Source organism: Raphanus sativus, chromosome 6, assembly GCF_000801105.2.
Source record: "Raphanus sativus cultivar WK10039 chromosome 6, ASM80110v3, whole genome shotgun sequence".
Classification (NCBI taxonomy): domain Eukaryota; kingdom Viridiplantae; phylum Streptophyta; class Magnoliopsida; order Brassicales; family Brassicaceae; genus Raphanus; species Raphanus sativus.
In genome coordinates, this window is record NC_079516.1 from 40743102 (window position 1) to 40766199 (window position 23098).

Genomic DNA, 23098 nt, shown 5'->3' on the forward strand with positions numbered 1-23098 from the left:
GGTTCCTTGTTCAACGTCTAAATTTAATAAATTACCTTCTTAGGATCGGTTCAGTCCGGCTAAGATATATGCTCTGTATCTTTTATTTTGTTTTATTTTTTTAAATAAAAACATGAAATTTTAAAATTTTAATTAATGAAGTTTATTTACAAAAAAAACACACTAGATTCTTGACTAAAAACTTATAACTAAGGGGATGACTGGTTTTCCCGCTACCACCCGCAAACGCAGCTTTTGCGGTTCATAGCGGTTGTTGACGTTTCGAAATAATCACAGAAAACGTTAACAAATCGCTTCAAACCGCTCCGAACCTCTTAAAATCAAAAGCTGGTTCCAGCTAGCATTTGCGGTTGCGGGATGGTAAATTTTTTTCTTTAGAAACAGAATAAATAAAAATAATAGTAAAAATATCCGATAAAAATTTTCAATTGAAATAATAGAAATTGTAAAATGTATTCATATTATATTTCAATTTATATTATAAAAATTCAAAACTAAAATATTTTCTATAAATTTTTAAAATTGAATAATATGATTTTATAAATATAAATTTTATATTTATCATATTATTATGATTTTTAATATTTTTTATAATTACATAAAATGTAAATATTGTTAAATTATTATTTAACAGATATTGCGTTTGGTAGTTTACCAGTCATGAGAGTCCCGCAAACGCAACAATTTCTAACAGTTGTACCAGTCGTACAAATCTCTAGAAAACGCTTAAAACCGCAACCATCCGCACCCGCAAACTCCCACAACCGCAACCACAACCGCTGCGGTTACACCAGTCAGGCCCTAAGTAAGATATTAGTGCTACAAAAAAGATATAATTAAGTAATTTAGAGCAATTTTATTAAGAGTATTTAATAGAGTATCTTTTATTTTATAAAAAAAATATCAGAGAAAATGAAATAGAATGAACTAATATTTTTTAAATAACTAAAATTTAATTATCTGTGAAATTAAATTGTTATTATTTTGAATAAGGGAAATCCAAATTGAAAAACTCGAGGTTGCTCTTACTGTAAGTCATGAAAAAACATATTGGATAAATTTTCTCTATTTTTTTACGGATAAATATTATTAATTTTGGAAAGCAGTAAAGAAAGAATTCAACAATATTATTTGACTTGAAGCACAGACAATGATCTCAATATATTTTTACAAATTATTAAGTAAAGATTGGTTTTGTCAAAGCAAAAAGTTTTTTTTTTCAAAAGAAACTTTTGGAAAAAAATAAAAAAAAAATAAGTAGAATTAGAAAAATGAGTCATTCACCACACACCACACACGTCTCTATCTTCCCCAGCCAAAATCACCATAATGATCTTTCCCTTTATCTTTTATCTTTTCCAGATTCCGACAATTCCATATTCTGGATCCACCACTATATAAGAAGACGACAGAGCGATGCTTGAGATGAAGAATAGAGTCATCTTCAGCCATAGACAGAGAGAAGTTAAAAGAATAACAATAATTACACACAGTTTGAAGAAACCATGGAAAGAAAGCCTTTTGAGGTTGAGACAATGAAGACGGATGAGGATCAGAAACCCTACTCCGCCGTCGATGGCGGTGGTTCTGATTCGGTCGATTCATTTGATGAAGATCAGAAAAAGCTCGTGTATAGAGGATGGAAAGTCATGCCTTTTATCATTGGTAACGCTCTTTTTTCTTTTTCTCTATTCAGACAATCTGTTTTTATATTATTGTGTGTCTGCTTTCTCAACACGGTCCAGAAACTAAATAAAAACGTGAGAATAAAACTAGAACATGTTGTCCGTGATTTCAAAAGTACTGTACTTTCTCTTCGACTTCACTGTGTTGAAAATCTCGAATTTGGGATTACGAAATGAAATTTATTTCTGAAAACGATTGAAACCCGGATCAACCGAATCTACCAGATCTAGAGAAAGAGTTTTTTTATTCAACGATCTGGAGAAAGAGTTATTACAATTTACAACTTTTTTCATTAATAATGCTTTTTAGTTTTGAGTTTATAACTTTTATACGCGTAAGACAAATTTATTTAGTTTCTGGGAGTTACAGCAGTTAAGAATTAAAGACAAAAGAATAAAGAAGCAGAATATTCAAAAAAAAAAAGCACTGAAAGTAAAATCTTCGATTCGTGTGTGTTTCGGTTTAAAAAGTTGTGAATTAAATGTTACAAAAAGTTTGTTACTTTATGGGAAACCAGATTTTTTTTGGGGTTGACCAGTGATTCTTTTTTTTTTTGGACAACAGACCAGTGATTCATTTATGTTGAAAAAGAAATTAATAAATGATTCTTGTAGGTAACGAAACATTTGAGAAGCTTGGGATCATTGGGACGTTATCAAACCTTCTTGTGTACCTAACTCAAGTTTTCAACCTCAAGAAATACACAGCTGCAACAATCATCAATGCCTTTAGTGGCACTATCAACTTCGGCACTTTCCTCGCTGCTTTCCTCTGCGACACTTACTTTGGTCGCTACAAGACTCTCACTGTTGCTGTCATCGCTTGTTTTCTGGTACACTTAACCGTTTTATTTTCGTTAACTAAGACTCAATTCTTTTTTTTTTTTTTTACTAAACCGTGTTTATCTTTTTGTAGGGATCGCTTGCGATACTACTCACGGCAGCAGTTCCGGGACTGCACCCGACTCCTTGTGGAACAAAAAGTTCATGCGAAGGGCCTGATGGGGGCCAGATTGCGTTTCTGATGTTGGGTTTAGCGCTTCTCGTGGTTGGTGCCGGTGGTATCAGGCCGTGTAACTTGGCCTTTGGTGCCGATCAGTTCAACCCCAAATCCGAATCAGGAAAGAAAGGAATCAACAGTTTCTTCAACTGGTACTTCTTCACTTTCACGTTCGCGCAGATCATCTCGCTCACGCTAGTTGTGTATATCCAGTCCAACGTGAGCTGGACCATCGGTTTGAGTATCCCTGTGGGTCTCATGTTCTTGGCTTGCGTCATTTTCTTCGCTGGTCATAAACTTTATGTAAAAGTGAAAGCCTCCGGTAGTCCCTTGGCTGGTATAGCTCGTGTTATAGCAGCCGCCATCTCGAAACGAGGATTGAAGCCGGTTAAGCAGCCTTGGGTCGATCTTTACAATCACATTCCTCGTAACTATGCAAACTTAACCCTAAAATACACCGACCAGTTCAGGTAAACACATAAGAGTTCTGTCTCTGTTGCTTTGTGTTTTTTTTTTATTTTTATTTTTAATAAATGTATTCCACAAAAAAAAACCATATTTACACTGAATGCAATTTTTTTTTAAACTAAATGTTGTTCTTTTTGAATAAATGTAACAAAAAAAACCATTTTTACAATGAATGCAGTTTAAAAAAAAACTAAATGTTGGTTTGTTGTTGTTATATTGTCAGGTTTCTAGACAAAGCAGCGATAATGACTCCTGAGGACAAGTTAAACTCTGATGGAACAGCTTCTGATGCATGGAAACTATGTACGATGCAGCAAGTGGAAGAAGTGAAATGTATTATAAGAGTGATTCCAATCTGGTTCGCTTGTGCTATCTACTACCTTGCAATAAGCATGCAAATGACTTATCCCGTCTTCCAAGCGCAACAGAGCGACAGGAGATTAGGTTCCGGTGGCTTCAAGATCCCCGCAGCCACCTATGTGGTGTTCTTGATGACCGGTATGACGGTTTTCATCATAATCTACGACCGTGTCCTTGTCCCTTCGCTCAAAAGAGTGACCGGTCTAGACACTGGTATAACACTCTTGCAAAGAATAGGAGCGGGGATCTTTTTTGCGGTGCTGAGTTTATTGGTCTCCGGGTTCATAGAGGAGCGTAGAAGAAGCATTGCGCTGACAAGACAGACCCTAGGGATGGAGCCTAGAGCGGGAGAGATCTCATCGATGTCAGCGATGTGGCTGATTCCGCAGCTGGTTCTTGCAGGGATAGCTGAAGCTTTTGCAGCCATCGGACAGATGGAGTTTTACTACAAACAGTTTCCTGAGAACATGAGGAGCTTCGCTGGCTCGATCTTCTACGTCGGTGGAGGTGTTTCTAGCTACCTCGCTAGCTTCTTGATCTCCACTGTTCATCGGACGACTGAACATTCACCTTCGGGGAACTGGTTAGCTGAGGATCTGAACAAGGCGAAATTGGATTACTTCTATTTCATGCTCACGGGGCTCATGGTCGTTAACATGGTGTACTTCTTGATAGTGGCTAAGTTTTATAGATACAAAGGCAGTGATGATAAAGGCATCTCTGCTATTGAGACCAATGAAGATGAGCAGAAGCAGCGAGAGAAGAACTCGGTCTAATCTGTAAACTTTTATTATTTTTATTCTGGTCATCTAATTCAGTCTCATCTTTGTTGTTGTTGTACTGTAATCTCCTTAGATTCAAATGAATATGAATGTAAAACAAGATTTTGTTGCTCGGTTCCCCATACATGGCAGAACAAATCACTAAAAGAAGAAGACTACTACAAGGATTCTATATATAATATATATATATATATATATATATATATATATATATATGCCACATGTACGTATCAAACTAGTAGAGACCTCCATGTGGTCAAAAGAATCTCATCAATATTCCTTCTCACTGTATCCTCATCTAGTCCTTCTCCACGCACGATAAGTGCGCCATTGGCTAGTTCTACATCGCTGACTCCTAACAAAAGGAGAAATTTCATTATGATACGTTTTCTTTGTCTCAAACACAACCATTGTATTTTGTTAGTACCTTCACACTTATAGATATAATCCAAAGCTTTCTTCATGGCTTTTTCCCCTTTTAACTCCATTCCCGAATCTCTATTCTTGCTGCAAATAATGAAATTACATTAGCTATAAATATTATAACTATTGTTTTACGTGCGGAGTCATAAATTAACTAACCATTTTAAAGAAAAAAACTTTGAAAGTTGGGAATTTGAATAGAGGTTATCAAGTGTTGGATAAGAGTTTATGTGTGTATAATGAAAAGATTAGATGTTTATCTATATGAATATAAATTGATTGTCCACAGAAATGATCTTAATCAAAAAAAATGAACATTTACCTTTTATTCCACATATAAAAGAAAATATAAATAATCTATAATTATATGAGATATAATACATAATTATTTAAAACATACTCTATAGTTATTTAGATGTAATCTGTAAATTCACTAAAAAGAATAAAGAAACTATTATAAATTTATCCAAAATTATTTCATTTTGTCTCAAAATAAAAGTTTATGTTTACATTCTATTACTTCTTCATTTTTGGTGACCAAAACATTATATTTATCATATCCTAAAATTTTGATGTATTTAATTTAAGAGTAATTGCACGCTATATACATATTTCAAACATTATTTAGCTAAATGGTACTCCCTCTGTTTCAAAATAGTTGATGTTTTGGTTAATGCACAAGAACTAAGACATACACTTTTAACTAGAATGTATCATTTAAAATATAAATAAAAACTAATTCAACCAATCATCAAAAGAACTATAAAAACATCATTGGCGACACAATCTTCAATAAAGTAAAATTAATATAAAAATATCAAAACATCATGTATTTTGAAACATCAAAACTCTTCAAAACATCATCTAATTTGAAACAGAGGGAGTATATCGCAAAAACATACTGTACAACTTCTGTTTTAAACCAAAATTGCCCTTGTATTATAGATGCAACGCCACGCGCGTCTCCTTCTTCTCTCCTCGTTTATCTAGCTTCTGTTTGGAAAAGATCTTTCTGACGGCGTCATGACAATCCGGTAGATCGATCCTTCCCCCGGCCCCTTGAGAATCAGAACACATCACGGACGGGAGTTAGCGATCCGGTGGTCGTTTGGAGACACTGCTCTCTCTCTCCTCCGATGCGGTGAGATCTCTGAAGCGTTAGATCTCCAAGGTGTCGCTGATGCTCTGGTGGCTCGTCGGACAACGGCTTGCTCTTTCTGCTAGAGGACGGTGCAGAGGCTCGCTCGGCTTCGCAAATCAGTGATCGGGGTGCGGAGGCGTGCACCGAGGTTGTGAGGTTGGCTGTTGGCGACTGAGCTTTCTGAGGAGATGGCGGTTCTCCTCGCTGTGCATCTTGTCAAAGCGGTCCCTTCTTGACCGGTGGATTTAGGGTCTTATGTGCGTGGATTTAGGGTTTGAGAGTCCGGTTATACGGAAATGGGCGTCGGGGCTGCGGGACTACCTCCGAAGGTGTGTAGTTTTTTAATTCTTTGTATTTTCGATGGCTTTTGCTAATAACATGATTTGACTTCAAAAGATAATGTTGGACAGGAAGTACCAATTTCGTGATACTTGCTGTCTTGACTCTGGTTCTCAAAGGCACTTGGCGTTTCGTCAGGTTCTTAAAACAAGCTCTCTGTCTGAGCTACTCTTTCTTCTAAACTATCGCTGATTCATTGATTTATTTTTCTTGAACTGTATTTTTGATTCGATTCTTTTTTTATTTCCCAGGTAGTCTTGACTTTACTAGTAGTCGTATGGGGACTCCGTCTTGGAATGCTCCTCCTTATGAGGTTTGTAAGTTGTACACCTTAATTGATGATGATAACCACTCATTTGTTCATCATATCTGCACCTGCACCACATAAGAATATTGTGTGAGAGAAACATAGAGATATACGTAAACAGTTAAACTAAGTTTTCTAGTCATATTTGATGACATCCTAACTGTGAATAGAATCCTGAAGTGGGGTGAAGATTCATGCTTTGATGAAAAGCGTGAAAATATGGGGAAACTAGTTATCTTTTGGACTTTTCAGGTTAGTTTCCAACCTTTGCTTTCTCTTCATCTTTAAAAAATGAGTGAAAAACTAGTAGTTCAGCTTAAGTTGGATGCATGTAATCTAACAATATGTGGGTTTTCTTCTATCTTTTTTTCTTTTTATCTTCCCAGACCGTGTGGGTTTAGACAGTTAGTTTACCCGTTTCTTTTGTGAATGCAAGTAACGGTGGAAGATTAGAAGATTATTTCAGCCTGCAGAGGTTATTGGTTGGACTATGTGGGTTGCAGGTTTCTTGGTTGAAGCTATAGCTGATCAGCAGAAGCTTTTATTTAAAAATTCTCAAGAAAATAAAGGAAAGTGGTGCAATGTTGGACTGTGAATACCATCCAAACTACTTTGGAGAGGTTAGCATTGCTGATACTAGACTTTGATCACAATTCACTTATTATGACTGAAGAAGAAACTCCAAGAAAAAAAACATTGTGGTAGGAAGGCCAACTATTTGTCTACTGATCGGTCTCGGACACACCGGAATGCTCTCCTCCACCTGTGTCTTGTCGGAGATGGAAGCTTTGCGTTTCATCTATCTTCTTTCCCTCGCTCCGATTCTCTTGTTTTAGATTTAGTTTTTATTTATGAGCTTGATGTCGTTGTATTTTCAGATACTCGTTGTTTCTCCGGTGTCCCGGAACTTGTAATCTTTCGAAAATCTCGTAGGGTTGAATTATATATATATTTTTTTCTAAAAAATAAAATAAAAATTCACACGCTTAACAAGACTCGCGCAAATGCATGCCTAGGGACAGAAGAGTAACTTTGTTTGGATGCCTTCATCCAAATACCTAATTAACTTTTTCTTTGCAAGATTTCCTAAATATCTTTCCATCTATGGTTATTTACCCAATTGACTCTTTATTTAATTTGATTTCTTAACTTATCCAATAGATATCCTAAGTGAAAAAAATTGAATGGGGTGAAAATAAAAAAATTGTTGGGTAACGTATCTATGTATTTTTCCAATAATAAAAGTTTAAATAAGACAAATTTAACTAATTATGCCATTTACCAATCTATAGAAATGCAATATATATATAACCAAAATAACTATGATGTAAAAATAATAAAGGATTATAATATCTAAAAAAATTATGACAAAGTAGAAAAACGATTTGTTTCTAAAAACGTACCTCTCTTCCAGTCTCCACGCATCTGCCCTTTCCCTCTTGATTCGGTTCCTACTTTCCCCCCTTCCTCTCGGTGAAAAATTATTCAACGAAACTCGATAACATGGGTGTGGATTACTACAACATACTGAAGGTGAATCACAACGCGACGGATGATGATCTGAAGAAAGCTTACAAGCGTCTGGCCATGATCTGGCATCCCGACAAGAACCCTTCCGCTAGGCGTGACGAAGCGGAGGCCAAATTCAAGCGGATCTCCGAGGCCTACGACGTCCTCTCCGACCCTCAGAAGCGCCAGATCTACGATCTTTACGGCGAGGAAGGCCTCAAATCTGGCAAATTCCCCAATTCGCACGACCCTTCCTCTTCCTCTTCCTCTTCCTCGCGACCGCCGCAGCAGTTTTACCACCAGCACAGGCAGCATCCGCCTAACGCGGCGTCGTTCCGTTTCAACCCTAGAGACGCGGAGGATATCTACGCCGAGATCTTTGGATCTGAAGGCGGTGAAGGAGCAAGAGGAGGGCATAGAACGTTTAGGGATGCGAGTTTCAGGAACGGTCATAGCAGTGAGCTTAGGAAAGCTCCGGCCGTTGAGAATCCGTTGCCTTGTAGTTTGGAGGATCTTTGCAAAGGTGTGAAGAAGAAGATGAGGTTGTCTCGAAATGTTTACGATGCCTCTGGGTATGTCTAGAATTTTTATCTAGTTTTACCATTTCATTGACGGTAAAAAAATAGATGAAAGTTGACTGATGATGTCTCAATACTGTTACGATTCGTGTTTGTTTGTTTTGTTTGGTTTGGCTTTTGCAGTAGAATGAGGGTGGTTGAGGAGATACTGCCCATAGAAATAAAACCCGGGTGGAAGAGAGGCACAAAGCTCACTTTCCCTAAGAAAGGCAACGAAGAGCCTGGTATCATACCAGCAGACATCATCTTCGTGGTTGAAGAGAAGCCGCATCCTGTTTACAAGCGAGACGGCAACGACCTTTTGGTCAACCAGGAGATCACTCTACTCGAAGCGCTAACAGGTAAGACCATCGACCTGACGACGCTTGATGGAAGGACTCTCGTGATCCCGCTAACCGATATCATCAACCCCGATCACGAGGTTGTTGTTCCCAACGAAGGAATGCCTATCTCTAAAGAGCCTGGCAGGAAAGGTAACTTGAGATTGAAGCTTAACGTGAGGTATCCGTCGAAGCTTTCAGCGGAACAGAAGTCCGAGCTGAAGAGAGTTCTTGGTGGGGTTTCATGAAAGAAGAAGTCAGCTGATGAATGTAGATAGCAAAAGTAGAGGAGATGATGTTAGATTGTGAATTTCTAGGATGGATTCTTCTTCTAAGTGGGGGCTTTGGATTTGAAAGCCGAAGAACAAACACACGCTTTGCTTCAATTTCTCTTGTTTGGTATTAGACTGTTCCTTTTTTCCCTTTTCTTGTTAAATTTATTTATTTGATTTGGTTTGAAAGCCTTTATGTGAGTATACACTCTAAACATTGAGGTAGGTGTGCTTTGTTACCTATTTATCTTACTAATAAGAATCATTTGTTGGTATCTTCATGTAAACTTGCAGTAGAGTTATGGATTATCTTTTTCTTGCTACTGGCATAACGATCATTAAGAACTTACCCTACCATGTCAAAGCATCATGTGAAGTGTTTGGCGAAAATAGCTACAGTTCTCTCTATATCTCAAGGTCCTCTCTGAGTCTGAAGCCAAAACCGACAAGAACAATAGAACCATACAACTTCTAGTTCCAGCTTACTAAGACCATACTTACCCACCAAACAATGCACAAGCCAAGACAGCCACAAACCCTCATTCCAGAAAATGGAATAGAACAACAAAAGTATTTATTCATGGGAATTGCGAAAAAAGAGTAGTAAAACTCAATGTACACTTTATTCAGCTTTTTTGGGTGACCAATATATCGGCTTCACTCTTCTTACAAACACTTGTAGATGCAACGTATAGGATTCCAAAAGGAAGTACTTCAGAGGAGAAAATAAACTACTGATGAAAATGTTTTAAGCAGTGCTGGAGACTGGGAAGAGCTTCTCCACCATGTTGTTTGAGAGGATTCTGTTTGGGTCCAGCTCCCTTCGTGCTTTGTTGTATGCATCCACCGGGAAGCGTTTTCTGAGTCTTTCTTGCAGGGCTTCAAGTTCCTCTTTATCCTTTGGTATCTGATTACATAAAACATTTTTAACACTCAAAATTAGAACAATTGCGTTACACATTTCCTTTTGCTTACTTTTCACCATGACAACACTTGCATTACAAGAAGAAAAGGTTGTAGGAGCTTTTGTCTGATCTAACTAAAAAAATATGAAATTCTAAAAAGGTGAGTGAATCAGAAGGATCATCTAAAATTACCTCAATTTTAGCCCAATGTTCATACGCAGAATACTGATCCCACAACTTTGCCTGTGTCAAACGTCTATAGTGGAAAAATTCATCTGTGATGTCCTTCCTCTGGCGAGGGTCTGCTGTCGGGAGATACATGATTATACCAACCTGACACAAATTGTAACGTAGCATATTATAAGTGTATATGGCTAGCAATATAGAGAGAATGAAAAACGAAGTCAATGCTGGAACAAGATTGGCCAATAGCAAGAATCTACCAAGTGAAACAACAATCTATCTCTTTATGTAGCATCAATATTCCAAAATGTTTTCCTCACAACAGAGACATGGACCAAGCTTCCTAAAGACTGACACCACTATCTAGTTTTATACTTATTTTCACGAAAGTCAAAGAGGCAAAACAAGAGTTACCCATGAGAAAATGTCATCCTCTGCAGTGCTGAATGCAGGACTCATAGGGCTCTTACTTCTGCCTGTCCAGCGCTGCTCTATTGGAGAAGGTGCTGGTATTGCTTCTTTTTCAATCAACTCTTTCAGCTGTTCTATGTACTCAAGATCTTTCATGCTAGGTTTAGCGAGAGTTCCAGCAGGAAAACAAGTTTCTGATACCCACTGTTGACCACCACAGTCAAATCCCAGGATTTCATCGCTCCACCCTACTCTGTATCCTTCTGATTTTTTCCAAAACTCCGCCTCAGCTTGATTCACTTTCCCAACGTGAACGTCATTGAGAGGATCTAGTGCAAGTAGCTTATCTCTCAGCTCTGTAAACGAAAGCTCGTTAACGTCTGGCTCCCTGCTGTCAGGAGACTTCTTACTAGTGTCCTGGACCCTAAATACATCATGATGGAAAAAAAAAACAATGTATCATTTAGTCCTCCACACTAGAGGTAACAATTTGGTCATAACAGCTAAAGCACAACGATACCTATACTTAACAACGCTCTCTCTATAGAGGTCACGGACATGCTTTAAAGCCTCCTCTCTAGTGTACTTTGGTTTGTCCTTAGGTGCCCCACTCCATTTCGATACAGGGTTGCATGTTACAACCACGACTGTGTCAGTATAAGGAATATACAGGTACTTCACATGCTTGTTTGTAGATAGCAACTTTCTAAAACAGCCACAAACAAAAACAAAAACAAAGTTAGGAAACGATAGAAACTGCACTATGCTGGATAAGTGGGACAAAAACTTAACTTGTGGTTTTTCTTGATATCTTCCAAGTTCGAGACATAAGTGTGCTCCACAAGCTCCTGTCTATCAACGCACTGGAGGGTGACCTCAGCGACAACTCCAAGCCCACCAAGCCCACATCGAGCTAGATAAAAAAGCTCTGGATCTTTATCCTTGGAAAGCTCAATAGTTCCCTTAGCAGGAGTGACAAGCTTCATACCGACCACTTGCTCATCGATAGGAGGCAGTCTAGCACCTGTCCCATGAGCCCCAACCTGAACGATCCCACCGATCTGCTGCTCCCTAATGGACGCAAAGTTCTGGAGAGTGAGACCATACTCTCTAACGGCGTCGACAAGCTGCTGAACCCTAATCCCCGCCTGGACACGGACTCTCTTCTTCTCCTTATCCACCTCGAGGACCTTATCCATCAGCGCCAAATTCACCATCCCCGAGCGAGACAACCCGATCCCGTTGGGGGAGATTCCCGATCCGACGGGCCGGATCCTGCTCTTCTTCTCGTGAGCTTCCTTGACGAGAGCCTCGAGGTCGGCGAGAGTCTCCGGCTGGTTGAAGTTCCTGGTCTGGACCTCGTGAGTGCCGCTCCAGTTGGAGACGGTGTGGAGGTCTTCGGGTAAAGGAGCGTAACGGAAGATCTGAGCCTTCTTGTGTTTGGCGTTTTCCGGGAAGGGGAAGGAGAAGTAGGTGGCGGCGCCGGAGAAGAGTGCGAGGGCTGCGTATCCGGCGTATTTGCGGAACTCCTTCTCTGAGGCGGATGATGGAATCGGAGGCGGAGGAGGAGGCGGCGGTGGAGGGGGAGGGGTTAAGGTCTGACCGGAAGTGGAGAGAGTGCGGAGAGGGTGAAATGGTGGATGGACGGTGGGTAGGGTTCGAAGGGGACGGCCGTTGGAGCGGCGGAGGAGAAGTGACCGGAGCATTTTTGTTTTGGTTTCTTCAGGTGACGATCTAAAACCTGAGCCAGCGAAAGGTTTCTCTGTACAAAGGTATCGGGTTTAGAGATTTACGAAAATCTCTAAAATGCCCTAAAGTTAGGGGAATTTTCAAAAATACTACTTTGAAGGTACCATTATTCATCTTTACCACCACTAAATACACATTTTCAAAAATACCTTATTTATTAAAATGTTAAAGACTCTTATATCTTTGTTTTTATATGCTTTTCAAAATTTTAATCAAAATTCTAAATCCTAAACTCCCAATTCTAAACCCTAAACCCTAAATCTTCAACTCTAAACCCTAAACCCTAAACTATATACCCTAAATTCAATATCCTAAACCCTAAACCCTGAAACCTCAACTATAAACCCTAAATCCTCACCTCTAAACCCTAAACTTTATACCCTAAACCCTAAAACATCAAATCTAAACCCTAAAACATCAAATCTAAACCCTAAATCCTAAACGTTCAAATCTAAACCCTTCATTAAAAGTAGTGGTAAAAGTGGTTAGTGTAAACATGAAAAGTGATACTATGAAAATGGTATTTTTGGCAATTTCTCCTAAAGTTATAACTATTTGCTTAATTTGCTCCACAAGTTTTGAATAGGTATCAAGTGGTCCTAACTACAAAACCATACATAACCAGAATTTCTGTATTTATTTTTGTCCCACGTGGTAGTTGAGTCGCACCCTTATGCTAGTCATCGACAATAAAGTAACTTTTTATAAACTCTATAGATTGCTGATTTTGTATGGTTCTCAATTTTCTATATAACTATATGATTAAGAACTAGATGCTTGGGTTTAGATTTGACAAAAAAAGATGCTTGGGTTTAGATAAATTATTTTCGTTATTTAATCGGCTACGATTTAAAACCTTTTGAATTCAAGCTCTATTTGTATAAGAAATTAGTGGTTTAATGATCTTGGTAAATGATATAAACACGAGGAAAAATTGTCTATTTCAAACTCAATTTTCTGGGTAGTGTCTATTCCATCATAAATTTTCACAAACGTGCATATATAGATTAATTATACTAGTAGTTAGTCAACTATCTGTTCAAATGATTAGATAGCGGATAAATTTTTGTTAAAATGATATTATTCATAAATATCACAAAATTAAAATTTTGAGTTTTATGGTCTTCGAATCTACATCTTGGCAGATAATTACTAAATAAAAATACAATAAAAATATATAATAAAACGTACCAAATAAATGTGATGATTTTAAACAGTTGATTAATTATATCATGTAAATTAAAAAATTATTGTATTTGAAATAACTATATAAACATTTAAGTATATGATTAACATTAAAGTATATATCACTAATGATCTAAAACAAATATCTATGTATATAAAAATGAATACAAACATTCACGCGGTTGTGTGGAGTAAGTAACTAAGTGAAACAGATATAGTGTTTATATCTTGCATCTATTTATATGTTTTATTTGTATAAATTTCATTTTATGTGTTCTATTTTTTTATTAAATATATAGGAATTTCTATTTAATATTTTTTATAAATTAAAATTATGGGCCCATCAGAGAGGAGGTCTCATTCCAATCTTAAAAATAAAAATAAAAAGTCTCATTCTAATGTTACATAGGCTTCCTCTCGGAACAGCATCATCTTCTACATACGGCTTGAAGCAGATGAGATCCCAAAAGCTGCAGTACATTCTCATAAAAGCTAGTTTCCAAAAATAGACTGTACCACAAAATATAAAAACAACTGATCTCCATATACAAAAATAGCTGCAAAACTCAACAGCAGCCAGTAGGAGATCTCATCCGTTGCTGTTGTTGGATGAAACGATCAAAGACATCGATCAGTTCGATTCCCCGAGAGTAAGACCGTCACTTCAACTCCTGAATAGAAGAATCCTTGACTTCCACTCTGGCTCCTTAAATCTGTTGGTTCGCAATAAGTTCCCAAAAAGACCAACTTCATGTGCATCTTGTCTAGCATCTAAACTGATTCACGTATAGAAAACTGTTTAATATGTTCATATTCAATGTGTTAAAAAGTTCAGATCATAAAAAAATTAATCGACAGAAAAGGAAAACAAAAAGAAAAACATAGACAAAAGGTTCAAGACAAAACCCGACATTCCTTTGTTGTTCCTTGTGAAAGAAGGCAAGAAAGAGAGATGGCCTGCGGTTGCCTGCATTGCAAGTCTTTAGGTTGGTTAAGAACTCTGATTAACTCCAATAAAATTCACATTCTCGAAAATGAAGGTTAGACATGTACCTTCCAAAACTCATTCCCAATTTCTTTTTTTCTTCTTTTTTTTTTGAATTAGAAATATGGTTTTCTTTTACTATATATGATTTTATAATAATTAAATCAAATTGTTTAACTTCAATTTTTAGTAACAATGTATTATAACTTTTTAAAAAAAAAAAAGTATATATAGCTTGAAAGAATATTCTAATAAGATCAATTTGAATTTTATATCTGGATTCTTTTTTCTTCAGATTACTATGATTAAATAAGACACAATCCATTTTAAAAATCTCCTATCCATTTTTTTATGGAGGACAAACTATTAAATTGATAATACAAAACATCTAATAAAATTTTCAAAATGTAAAATCTGTCTCTGTCTCTCTCTCCAGTATCGAAACAAATTGATTTCATTGATATATAACTCTATTTTAAGTAGAAGATTAGAAAACAACTATTCTTCAAGTAACTCTATTCTTAGAAAAAAAACAAACTCAAAAATGGATAATAAATGAAAACTGTTTCTAAAAATCAGGATATTTTTACATTTTCTTATAAAAAATTAAAAGCACTATCTTTCGTTTGCTCGGTCTTCTCCCCACTCAGCAAAATCGGGCTTATATACTTCCACTCCTTCTCCTTCTTCCTTTATCATTTACCAAAAACCATTAACACACACACGTTCATCTCATTCAAAATCTTCAATCATTGTTTTTTTTTTCCAGTCTCCTTTTTTTGATTTCTTGCCCCCATCGAATGAGCCAAATAAAAACCATCCACAATCCCATTGGGTCAATAGAGAGATTTTTGGATCTTCTCTTGATCTCTCTCATCGTTTACATGACACTTAAAGGCGGCACGAGTGGTGCATGTGCTGCGTGCAAGTACCAACGCAGACGCTGCGCCGCGGACTGCCCACTCGCACCCTACTTTCCAGCCGAACAGCCAAAGCTCTTCCAAAACGTTCATAGGCTTTTCGGCGTTAGAAGCATCGTTAAAATACTCGAGAACCTCGACGAAGTTCAGAGACCAGAAGCGATGAAATCAATTATATTTCAGTCTTACGTCCGAGATCGTAACCCTGTCCACGGTTGCCTTGGGATCACGCAACAGCTTCAATACATGATATGGGTCGCCGAGGAAGAGCTCAAAGCCGTAAATTCTCAATTACAGCTCTATCGTAACGGTCAGAATCACCCTAACCCTCATAATATGATGATTCACGAGATTGGTGAGAAGCAAGAAGATCTCACGTCGCAGCTTGATTTGGGAATGGGACTTCCGGTTAACACTAACCAAGGCAATAATACCATACCGTTTTTCAGTCCGGTTTCTGAAACACAGCAGCTACAACAACCTCAGCATATGTCTTATTGTAGTGAAGTTAATAATAACCATGACTACAATCCCACTCCAGAGTCATGTAAGGAAGTTCTCAATAATCATAATAACACTTCTTTGGCTTGGGGTCAGAGTCAGTTTCCTTATAATCATCATCATAACTATGGATTCATGAATCAAAACGAGCATTGTAGCGAGACGAAGAACAATAACAGTGTGATGGCTATACAATCTCAACTTGTTAATCTTCAGATGGCATCGAATCAACAAGAGGAAGAAGTTGATGTTCACAACTATGATGAAATCCATCAGTTCCTCGAAATCATCGATGAGAGTCAATCTTTCACGGAAACGAAAGAAGTGTACGCTTCAAGGTATGTTTGTATACGGCTAAAAAGACTTGAGAATATGAGAACATGTCTAACTTTTTTTGGTTGTTGCAGCTCTGGTGAATCTTCGAAGGAACCTATAGATGAAATAGGGGAGAAGGAGTTGAGGAGGGCGGCAACTTGCTTTAGTCTCACGAGTGTGAATTGATACTCAATGTTGATCATGGGGACTAATCTTTTTCTTCTTCAAATTTTGATTTGTCTTAATTGTGTTTTCAGTTATTATTGATCCCAACGCCTTGTTTAAGCGTTGAATCTTTATTTCTAATAATTTTTGAATGTTTATTTATCATTGCTTCTTATGTTTTTTTTTCAATATTTATATTTGTCATTTAAAATTTGGGCTCTCTTTTTTTTAACAGTTAAACTGTCTTTTACTACCGCAGTTACATTCATTCAATTAGATTCATGTGTTTATTAACTTTCGTAAAAAAATAATAAAATATAGTTTTCAGTTATAAGCGATAATTTGTTTTTTTTAACAAAGAATGATAAAGCGATAATGATAAGTAGAAGAGTCCGTATGTATTTGCATGAGTGGACTAGAATATGTGGTTTTGATGTCAACTATATTCAATAATATCAATATCATTATTTGTGAAGGGATTTTTTCTAACGGTTTTAAAAGTTAAAGCGGTTAATATCGATATTATTCTTAATGAATAAACATATAAATTATCTATAAAATAAAAACGAATTTTAATTTTCTGATTAGATAATTGATTAATATTAATAATGATAAGAATTATCCAAAATTTAAAATATATTTAAAAAAATATTTGCGAAGTGATTTTTCACAACAAAACTTCTACGTTAAAATTTAGAAAGGTTAATATCGATACTACCCTTAATGAATAAACGTATAAATTATTTATAAAATAAAAATGAATTTTAATTTTATGATTAGATAATTGATTAAAATTAATAATGATAAGAATTATCCAAAATTTAAAAATATTTTTTAAAAAATTTACAATGATTAATATCGTTTATACGCTTAATGGATAAATATATAAATTACCCACAAAATAAAAAAGAATTTTTTTTTTGATTACACAAGTAGTTAAAATTAGTAATGATAAGAATTATCCAAAATATAAAAGTATATTTTAAAATAAAAAATTTAGAGTGCTCAATATCATTTATACCTTAATGAATAAAACATAATTTAGCCACAAAATAAAAACGAATTTTAAGTTTTTATTAGATAAATTATTAAAAATAATATTGATAGTAATCATCCAAATATAAAAATATAAAATATACACTAAAATAAAAATAATTTATAATCATATTATTTTTAAAAAAATTAAGATAATTATTATATATTTTGTTGTTATCTTAAAACAATTATTTCTATTATAAAAGTTAAAAACAAGATGTAAATAATTTATGTAGAGAAATTCTCTTAAATAATCATTTTCACAAAAATAGTTTCTCGAATAAAAAAATGACCAAAAGAGATTTTATTGAAGGTTAAATATGCGTTTATAATCATTTGGTTAAATAATCTAAGACTTGGGGTTTAGAGTTAATGGTTGTGGTTTTAGGAATGTATTCAAATTTTTAAAAATCAAAAATAAATATTAAAAATTTTAAAATAAAAAGATGTTATTTTAGTCATTTTATTTTTGAGGGCTATTTTGTGACAAAAACTTAAAATAATTGTTTTAGATAATTGCCCATTTATGTATATCTATAATATTATTTTCAAATTTATTATATAATTAAAAACGAATTTATATTAATAATAATATCTTTAAAAATAAGTATATTATGTTGTTATCCTAAAATATTTATTTCTATCATAAATTGTTTTAAAAAATATATATAACAACTTATTTATATCTATACTATTATTTATCAATTTATTATATAATTTAAAATGAATTTAGATTAAAAATATTATTATATTTAAATAAGATAATTCTTATATATTGTGCTGTTATCTTAAAATAATTATTTCTATTATAAAAGTTGAAAATTAAGATATAAAGTAATTTATAATTAAATAGTAACCAAACAAAAACATTTATAAAATATTTCTAATATGTTAGTGTTTTCAAAATTTTAATACAATAATAAGCATATATATTTTAATAAAAAATATAAACTAATAAATATTTGTAAGAAAATTATGTCCACATATGCGGGCAACACTCATAGTTTCTAAACAAACTATAAACATTTCTTTAAAACTTCCTGGGGTATAATTTCTGTTAAAAACACATAATCACAATTAAATATATATATATTATATATATTAAATAAAATATTATTGTTACAGTTATGTGTTGTTAAATGAATTTTGCAATGATTTAAAATTGATTCTTTTGTATAAGCCTGCTTTGATAAGAAGCTAATGATTTTATTATGATCTTATTTTGCAGTAGAATTTTGTACAATTGGGAGAATAGTTGTTATAAAAATCTATCTTATTAAAACAGAATTATCATGTTAAAATAACCTTGCATTTATATAGCATATATTATAGAAAATTTCCTTTTTTAAAACTACTAGCTGGTTGCCCGTAAATTTAGAGATATATATTTTGATATAATATAATATTTTGTGTTTTCGATCTGCGATGATATATTTTTAATATTTTAAAACCGAAAGTGAATTTTTGGTAGGTGAGTATCGAGTCTGCTTCTTTTTTTCCCCAAAGATTGTCTGGACTTGTAACTACAAGGAGGTATAGCTTCATAATCCGAAAGATGAAATATTTCTGAACATTGCGGCAAAAGATGAAACTAGATAACCAGAAAGATCGAGCAATATGTGATAAGGAGGAGTGGGACAACAGGGATGATATGGAGGTTAAAGAACCAAGGGCTGCTCCAGCTGTTAGAGCTGCAGAACATTGGAAACCACCGCCACAGACCTGGCTTAAATGTAACATTGATGGATCATGGGACAAAAAGAAACAGGTCATAGTGGTCTAGGCTGGACTCTAAGGGATCACCGTGGAACAGTCATTTGGTGTGGAGCTAGAAGATTACCTAAGTTTAGATCCCCTATAGAGACTGAGGCTGAGGCTCTAAGATGGGCTGCTCTGTCTATGGTAAGGCTAAATTACTGCAATATCATCTTTGAATCTGATTGCAAGGAATTGGTCCAAGCCTACCATGACAAGGGAAGTAGACCAAATATTCAGTCCTATACGGAGGATACATCCTTGCTGTTACAGAAGCTTGGTTCTACTCAGGTTGTCTTTCGCTGTCGTGAAGGGAATAGGGTTGCAGACAGACTGGCAAGAGAGGCTATCTCATTTGAGAACAATGTCTCTGTATTGTATTCTGTTTTGCCTGTTTGGATAAAACCTCTTGTCGAGGTTGATAAACTTAGAGTGTAAAAGCTTTTGGATTAAATAAATGAAGTATGTTGAGCCAAAAAAAAAGATAACCAGAAAGATCGCAGTTTCTACAGAAGAAGTAAAGATTGTTAGTTACAAAAAAAAAGAAAAAAGTAAAGATTGTTTATCTTCAGCTGCTGTTTAGATAGCATTGTAATATTAATTTCACCAACCCTCAATAGCTATACCATTGGCATACACGAATATTCAATTTTAATTTTGGTTTACGAAGTGTAATCATCAAAAAGAATGAATGTGAATGAATGATTCAACAAGGATCCATTGATTTGTTCGAAGGTAAAGACTAATACATCAAAGGCTCATTTTGATGTTCTCAATGGAATATCTATGTTCCTTTTCTCACAGAAGAGATACATACACCGTTGGGTCATCTCATGTTGCAGCAATGAGGTTTGCCCGTCAATAACAATTTGTCCCACAAGCAGATCATCTGTCTTGGCGATTGGTAATGCGCCGTTAAGTAATTCTCTATGCAACCAAACTGGCAGAAGCTAATGCTGTGCTCATAATCCACAGGTTTCACGCTGTTGTTGAACTGTTCCACCCACATTCCCACGCTCACGTCCTCCATCTTGAATAACTATTAACATAAACAAAATGATGTAAAAATCACGCATCACATACATCTCTAGATTCTTCTTCTCTCTGATACTCTTTTCCCAAAAAAAAAGAAAAAATTACCCTTAGTTTGTGTTGCTCAAACTCTTTAACAATAAAGCGAGCGATATCAGTTGATAATATGTAGCCAGGACCATTGGCATAAGGTGGATAATCTTCCTCTGGCCATTCCTGGAGAAACCAGTTGAATAAGTTGTGTAAGACTGTTTTTATCAAATAATACCAAACTCCTCTTGTTTATTTTTTTGTGTTCTTTATTACCTCAAATGTAACAGCCCACTTCCCCTGGCGAAGAGGCTTGTGATAATAGTTGATGTTGCCAATGTACAAGCTTCGGTCTTTGGGTGTCTTTTTTGCTTCCCTAAGAACTGCATCTACTCGGACAAATGTGTCATCGTCACACTTCATTACGTATCTGGCAGCTAACTGATGAGCCTGCAAATCAAAAACAAAACAAGAGTTTTCATATACCATGATGAAATCATACAAGATATGGCAAAACATATTAGTTGGGTAGAACTAGAAACTCACCCCATACTCGCAAATTGCAACAGTTTTCAGGACAACTAGATCATAGCTGTCCAAGTAAGGCACTACAATTATGTCCCCAAAAAACTCAGCTTCCTTCTTTAGCTCCACATTAATTGACTTCCTCGAGTGCTATGTTATATACAAAAAGTTGAGCATCAAATCTGAATGAAGACATAAAACAACTAATCTCATAAAACTTTTCAACTTACCAATGCCACAAAGAATCGAGCCACCACTTTGGAAGATCTGATAAGTTTATGTTGCATCCAAGACTTCCTCACGGCCATCCGCTCAGCAAAATGATTAACCGCAGAGAGGACACCGATGAATAACTCAACTTCTTCATCAGGAACCGATGGCGCCTGCCAACTTCTCGAGAGATCAAGATGCCTCTGAGGAGCAAAACCAGGGTGCGAGGTTGGGAGAGAGCCAGCGAAAACAGCGTGAACATCTATATCTCCAGTAACAGTTAGACCAGTAGCATCCTCAAGCGTAAAACCCTTCACATTGCCCAAAACCGAACAACACACTTTGAAATTATCATCACTACTACTACTCCAAAGAGCATTTGCAAGAAAGCATGACTTACAGTTCGGAAAGGGAAAGATGTGACATGCTTCCCATCGACACTAACATGATAACCTTCCAATCCAGCAGTCAGCGTAAGCACAAAGAGCTTCTCCTCAGTGAATGGAAACGGCCATTCTACAGTTACTTTCTTGCTCCTGCGTATAAAACGACTAAGCCACCATGTTTCCTTCTTATTAGTCTCTTCTCTACCGTTTTCTTGAACCCACTTCTCACACTTAACCTGACCATCAACTGTGAAAAGAAAACAGTCACTCTCTGGACTCATTTTTCTATAACCAATCAACACATGACTCACCTGTTTCTACATCATCACTAGATCTCCAGCCTTCACAACGTTGGGCTGAGCTCCATTGCATCCTGTAACAAGTGTTGAGCTCAATCACAGGCTTACCACTCCAATCACCAATAAGCCTTGGATTGAAATGGAGAATCCGAGGCGGATCTTCACCTTCCCCTTCCACTGCCTTCAACCCTTGCAGCTCCACCACAAACTGGGAAACCTTCTCAGAGTGTGCAGCGCGTGGCCTCCCCACAAGCGTGATGTGTGATCCGATTGTTAACCCGCAGGGAAGCTCAACGACTTTCCCACGTGTCAAAAGATCCGACCCGGATAACGAAACAGAGACAGGGCACGAAAGTTTCTTCTCCAAGGCTTTAAGGTTTTTTCCAGATTCTAGCTCCTCCCATAGCTTTCTACCAACTTCCCAAGCTACTTTTGCTGATTCACGGAGCTCCGAAGACTCGTCTCTGCTACTCGGATCCGGGTCGAATTTCAACCCGGATATGATCTCTTGTGACAATCTTCTCGGCTCAGCGCCCGGAGCCTGAGCAGGGGGAACCGTTTCTTGATAAATCAAGCTCTTAAAAGGACGTCCTGGAGCTCGCCGCCTCTCTTGCGGATCCAACTCGCTGCCGAGATGATCGGGTCGGGTTAACGGGTCGTGTGATAGAGTGTTGAGACCGGATCTGTAGACGTGGGGGATTTCGAGCGTGACGAGAAGCATGTACAGTGAACCGACGGCAGTGAGTATCTGAACCGATCTCTTCTTGCTGAGCATGGCGCAATTTATCTATTGCTCCCGCTTCTTCGTCTTCTTAAACTCGGAATCAAACTCGCAAGGAAGAGTTTTGTTTGAAAGGGAAACCCTAAGACGATGAGTAATTGGCGGGAAAGAAGCAATCAAGTAAAAGTGGAACGTGTTTTGATGATTGAGATTATAAAGAAATTTAAAAACAGTTATGGAAATGTGAAGAATGATGAAGAAAGAGCGGGGCTGGCGTTTCTAAAACTGCCGTTTAAACTCTTAATATATTCTATCATTTATTTATTTGTGTCTTTCTTTATTGATTTTAAAGATTCGTTGGTATTATTTTCCAACGGCAGTATTTTTTTTGAAAATTTCAAATAAAAGCATAACGGCGACTGTGATTGGACCTATGACAATCTAGCGGTGAGGTTTTATTTTTTTTTTTAATATTTTTAATAAACTTAAATTTCATTAAACCAACCTTTAAAAGGAATTCAGAAAAGAATTACAAGGCCGATTTGAACAAAATTTCCGAATCATTCAATTACAAAGTTAATTTCGCCCACCGTCCACCCATT

General features: G+C 36.1%; 5 protein-coding genes and 1 pseudogene across 5 annotated transcripts; 4 read left to right on the plus strand and 2 right to left on the minus strand.

Annotated features, from left to right (window-relative positions):
* The first annotated feature begins 1401 nt into the window (after nucleotides 1-1401).
* LOC108813059 (protein NRT1/ PTR FAMILY 2.10-like) lies at nucleotides 1402-4413 on the plus strand. Its single transcript, XM_018585492.2, is given in 5 exon segments — nucleotides 1402-1468; nucleotides 1471-1665; nucleotides 2301-2518; nucleotides 2602-3155; nucleotides 3377-4413. Coding segments are annotated over 5 exon segments (1932 nt in total). The 5' UTR covers nucleotides 1402-1416; the 3' UTR covers nucleotides 4290-4413.
* Nucleotides 4414-6047: 1634 nt separating this feature from the next.
* On the plus strand, nucleotides 6048-7419 carry LOC108808530 (uncharacterized; annotated as a pseudogene).
* A 476-nt stretch (nucleotides 7420-7895) lies between these two features.
* Nucleotides 7896-9465, plus strand: LOC108812166 (uncharacterized). Its single transcript, XM_018584345.2, has 2 exons — nucleotides 7896-8586; nucleotides 8716-9465. Exons 1-2 carry the CDS (start codon nucleotides 8009-8011, stop codon nucleotides 9158-9160), a joined length of 1023 nt encoding a protein of 340 aa, XP_018439847.1. The 5' UTR covers nucleotides 7896-8008; the 3' UTR covers nucleotides 9161-9465.
* A 276-nt stretch (nucleotides 9466-9741) lies between these two features.
* LOC108812165 (L-galactono-1,4-lactone dehydrogenase, mitochondrial) lies at nucleotides 9742-12465 on the minus strand. The gene is made up of 5 exons (XM_018584344.2): nucleotides 11476-12465; nucleotides 11204-11389; nucleotides 10687-11107; nucleotides 10282-10422; nucleotides 9742-10091 (listed from the first exon to the last, which is right to left on the minus strand). The coding sequence occupies exons 1-5, from the start codon at nucleotides 12387-12389 to the stop codon at nucleotides 9933-9935; spliced, it is 1821 nt and encodes a 606-aa protein (XP_018439846.1). The 5' UTR covers nucleotides 12390-12465; the 3' UTR covers nucleotides 9742-9932.
* Nucleotides 12466-14980: 2515 nt separating this feature from the next.
* Nucleotides 14981-16726, plus strand: LOC108810151 (LOB domain-containing protein 27). The gene is made up of 2 exons (XM_018582283.2): nucleotides 14981-16361; nucleotides 16431-16726. The coding sequence occupies exons 1-2, from the start codon at nucleotides 15403-15405 to the stop codon at nucleotides 16522-16524; spliced, it is 1053 nt and encodes a 350-aa protein (XP_018437785.1). The 5' UTR covers nucleotides 14981-15402; the 3' UTR covers nucleotides 16525-16726.
* A 3249-nt stretch (nucleotides 16727-19975) lies between these two features.
* LOC108806324 (hydroxyproline O-galactosyltransferase GALT6) lies at nucleotides 19976-22795 on the minus strand. Its single transcript, XM_018578408.2, has 7 exons — nucleotides 21788-22795; nucleotides 21491-21723; nucleotides 21111-21401; nucleotides 20902-21030; nucleotides 20632-20805; nucleotides 20434-20541; nucleotides 19976-20332 (listed from the first exon to the last, which is right to left on the minus strand). Exons 1-7 carry the CDS (start codon nucleotides 22548-22550, stop codon nucleotides 20120-20122), a joined length of 1911 nt encoding a protein of 636 aa, XP_018433910.1. The 5' UTR covers nucleotides 22551-22795; the 3' UTR covers nucleotides 19976-20119.
* Nucleotides 22796-23098: the final 303 nt, after the last annotated feature.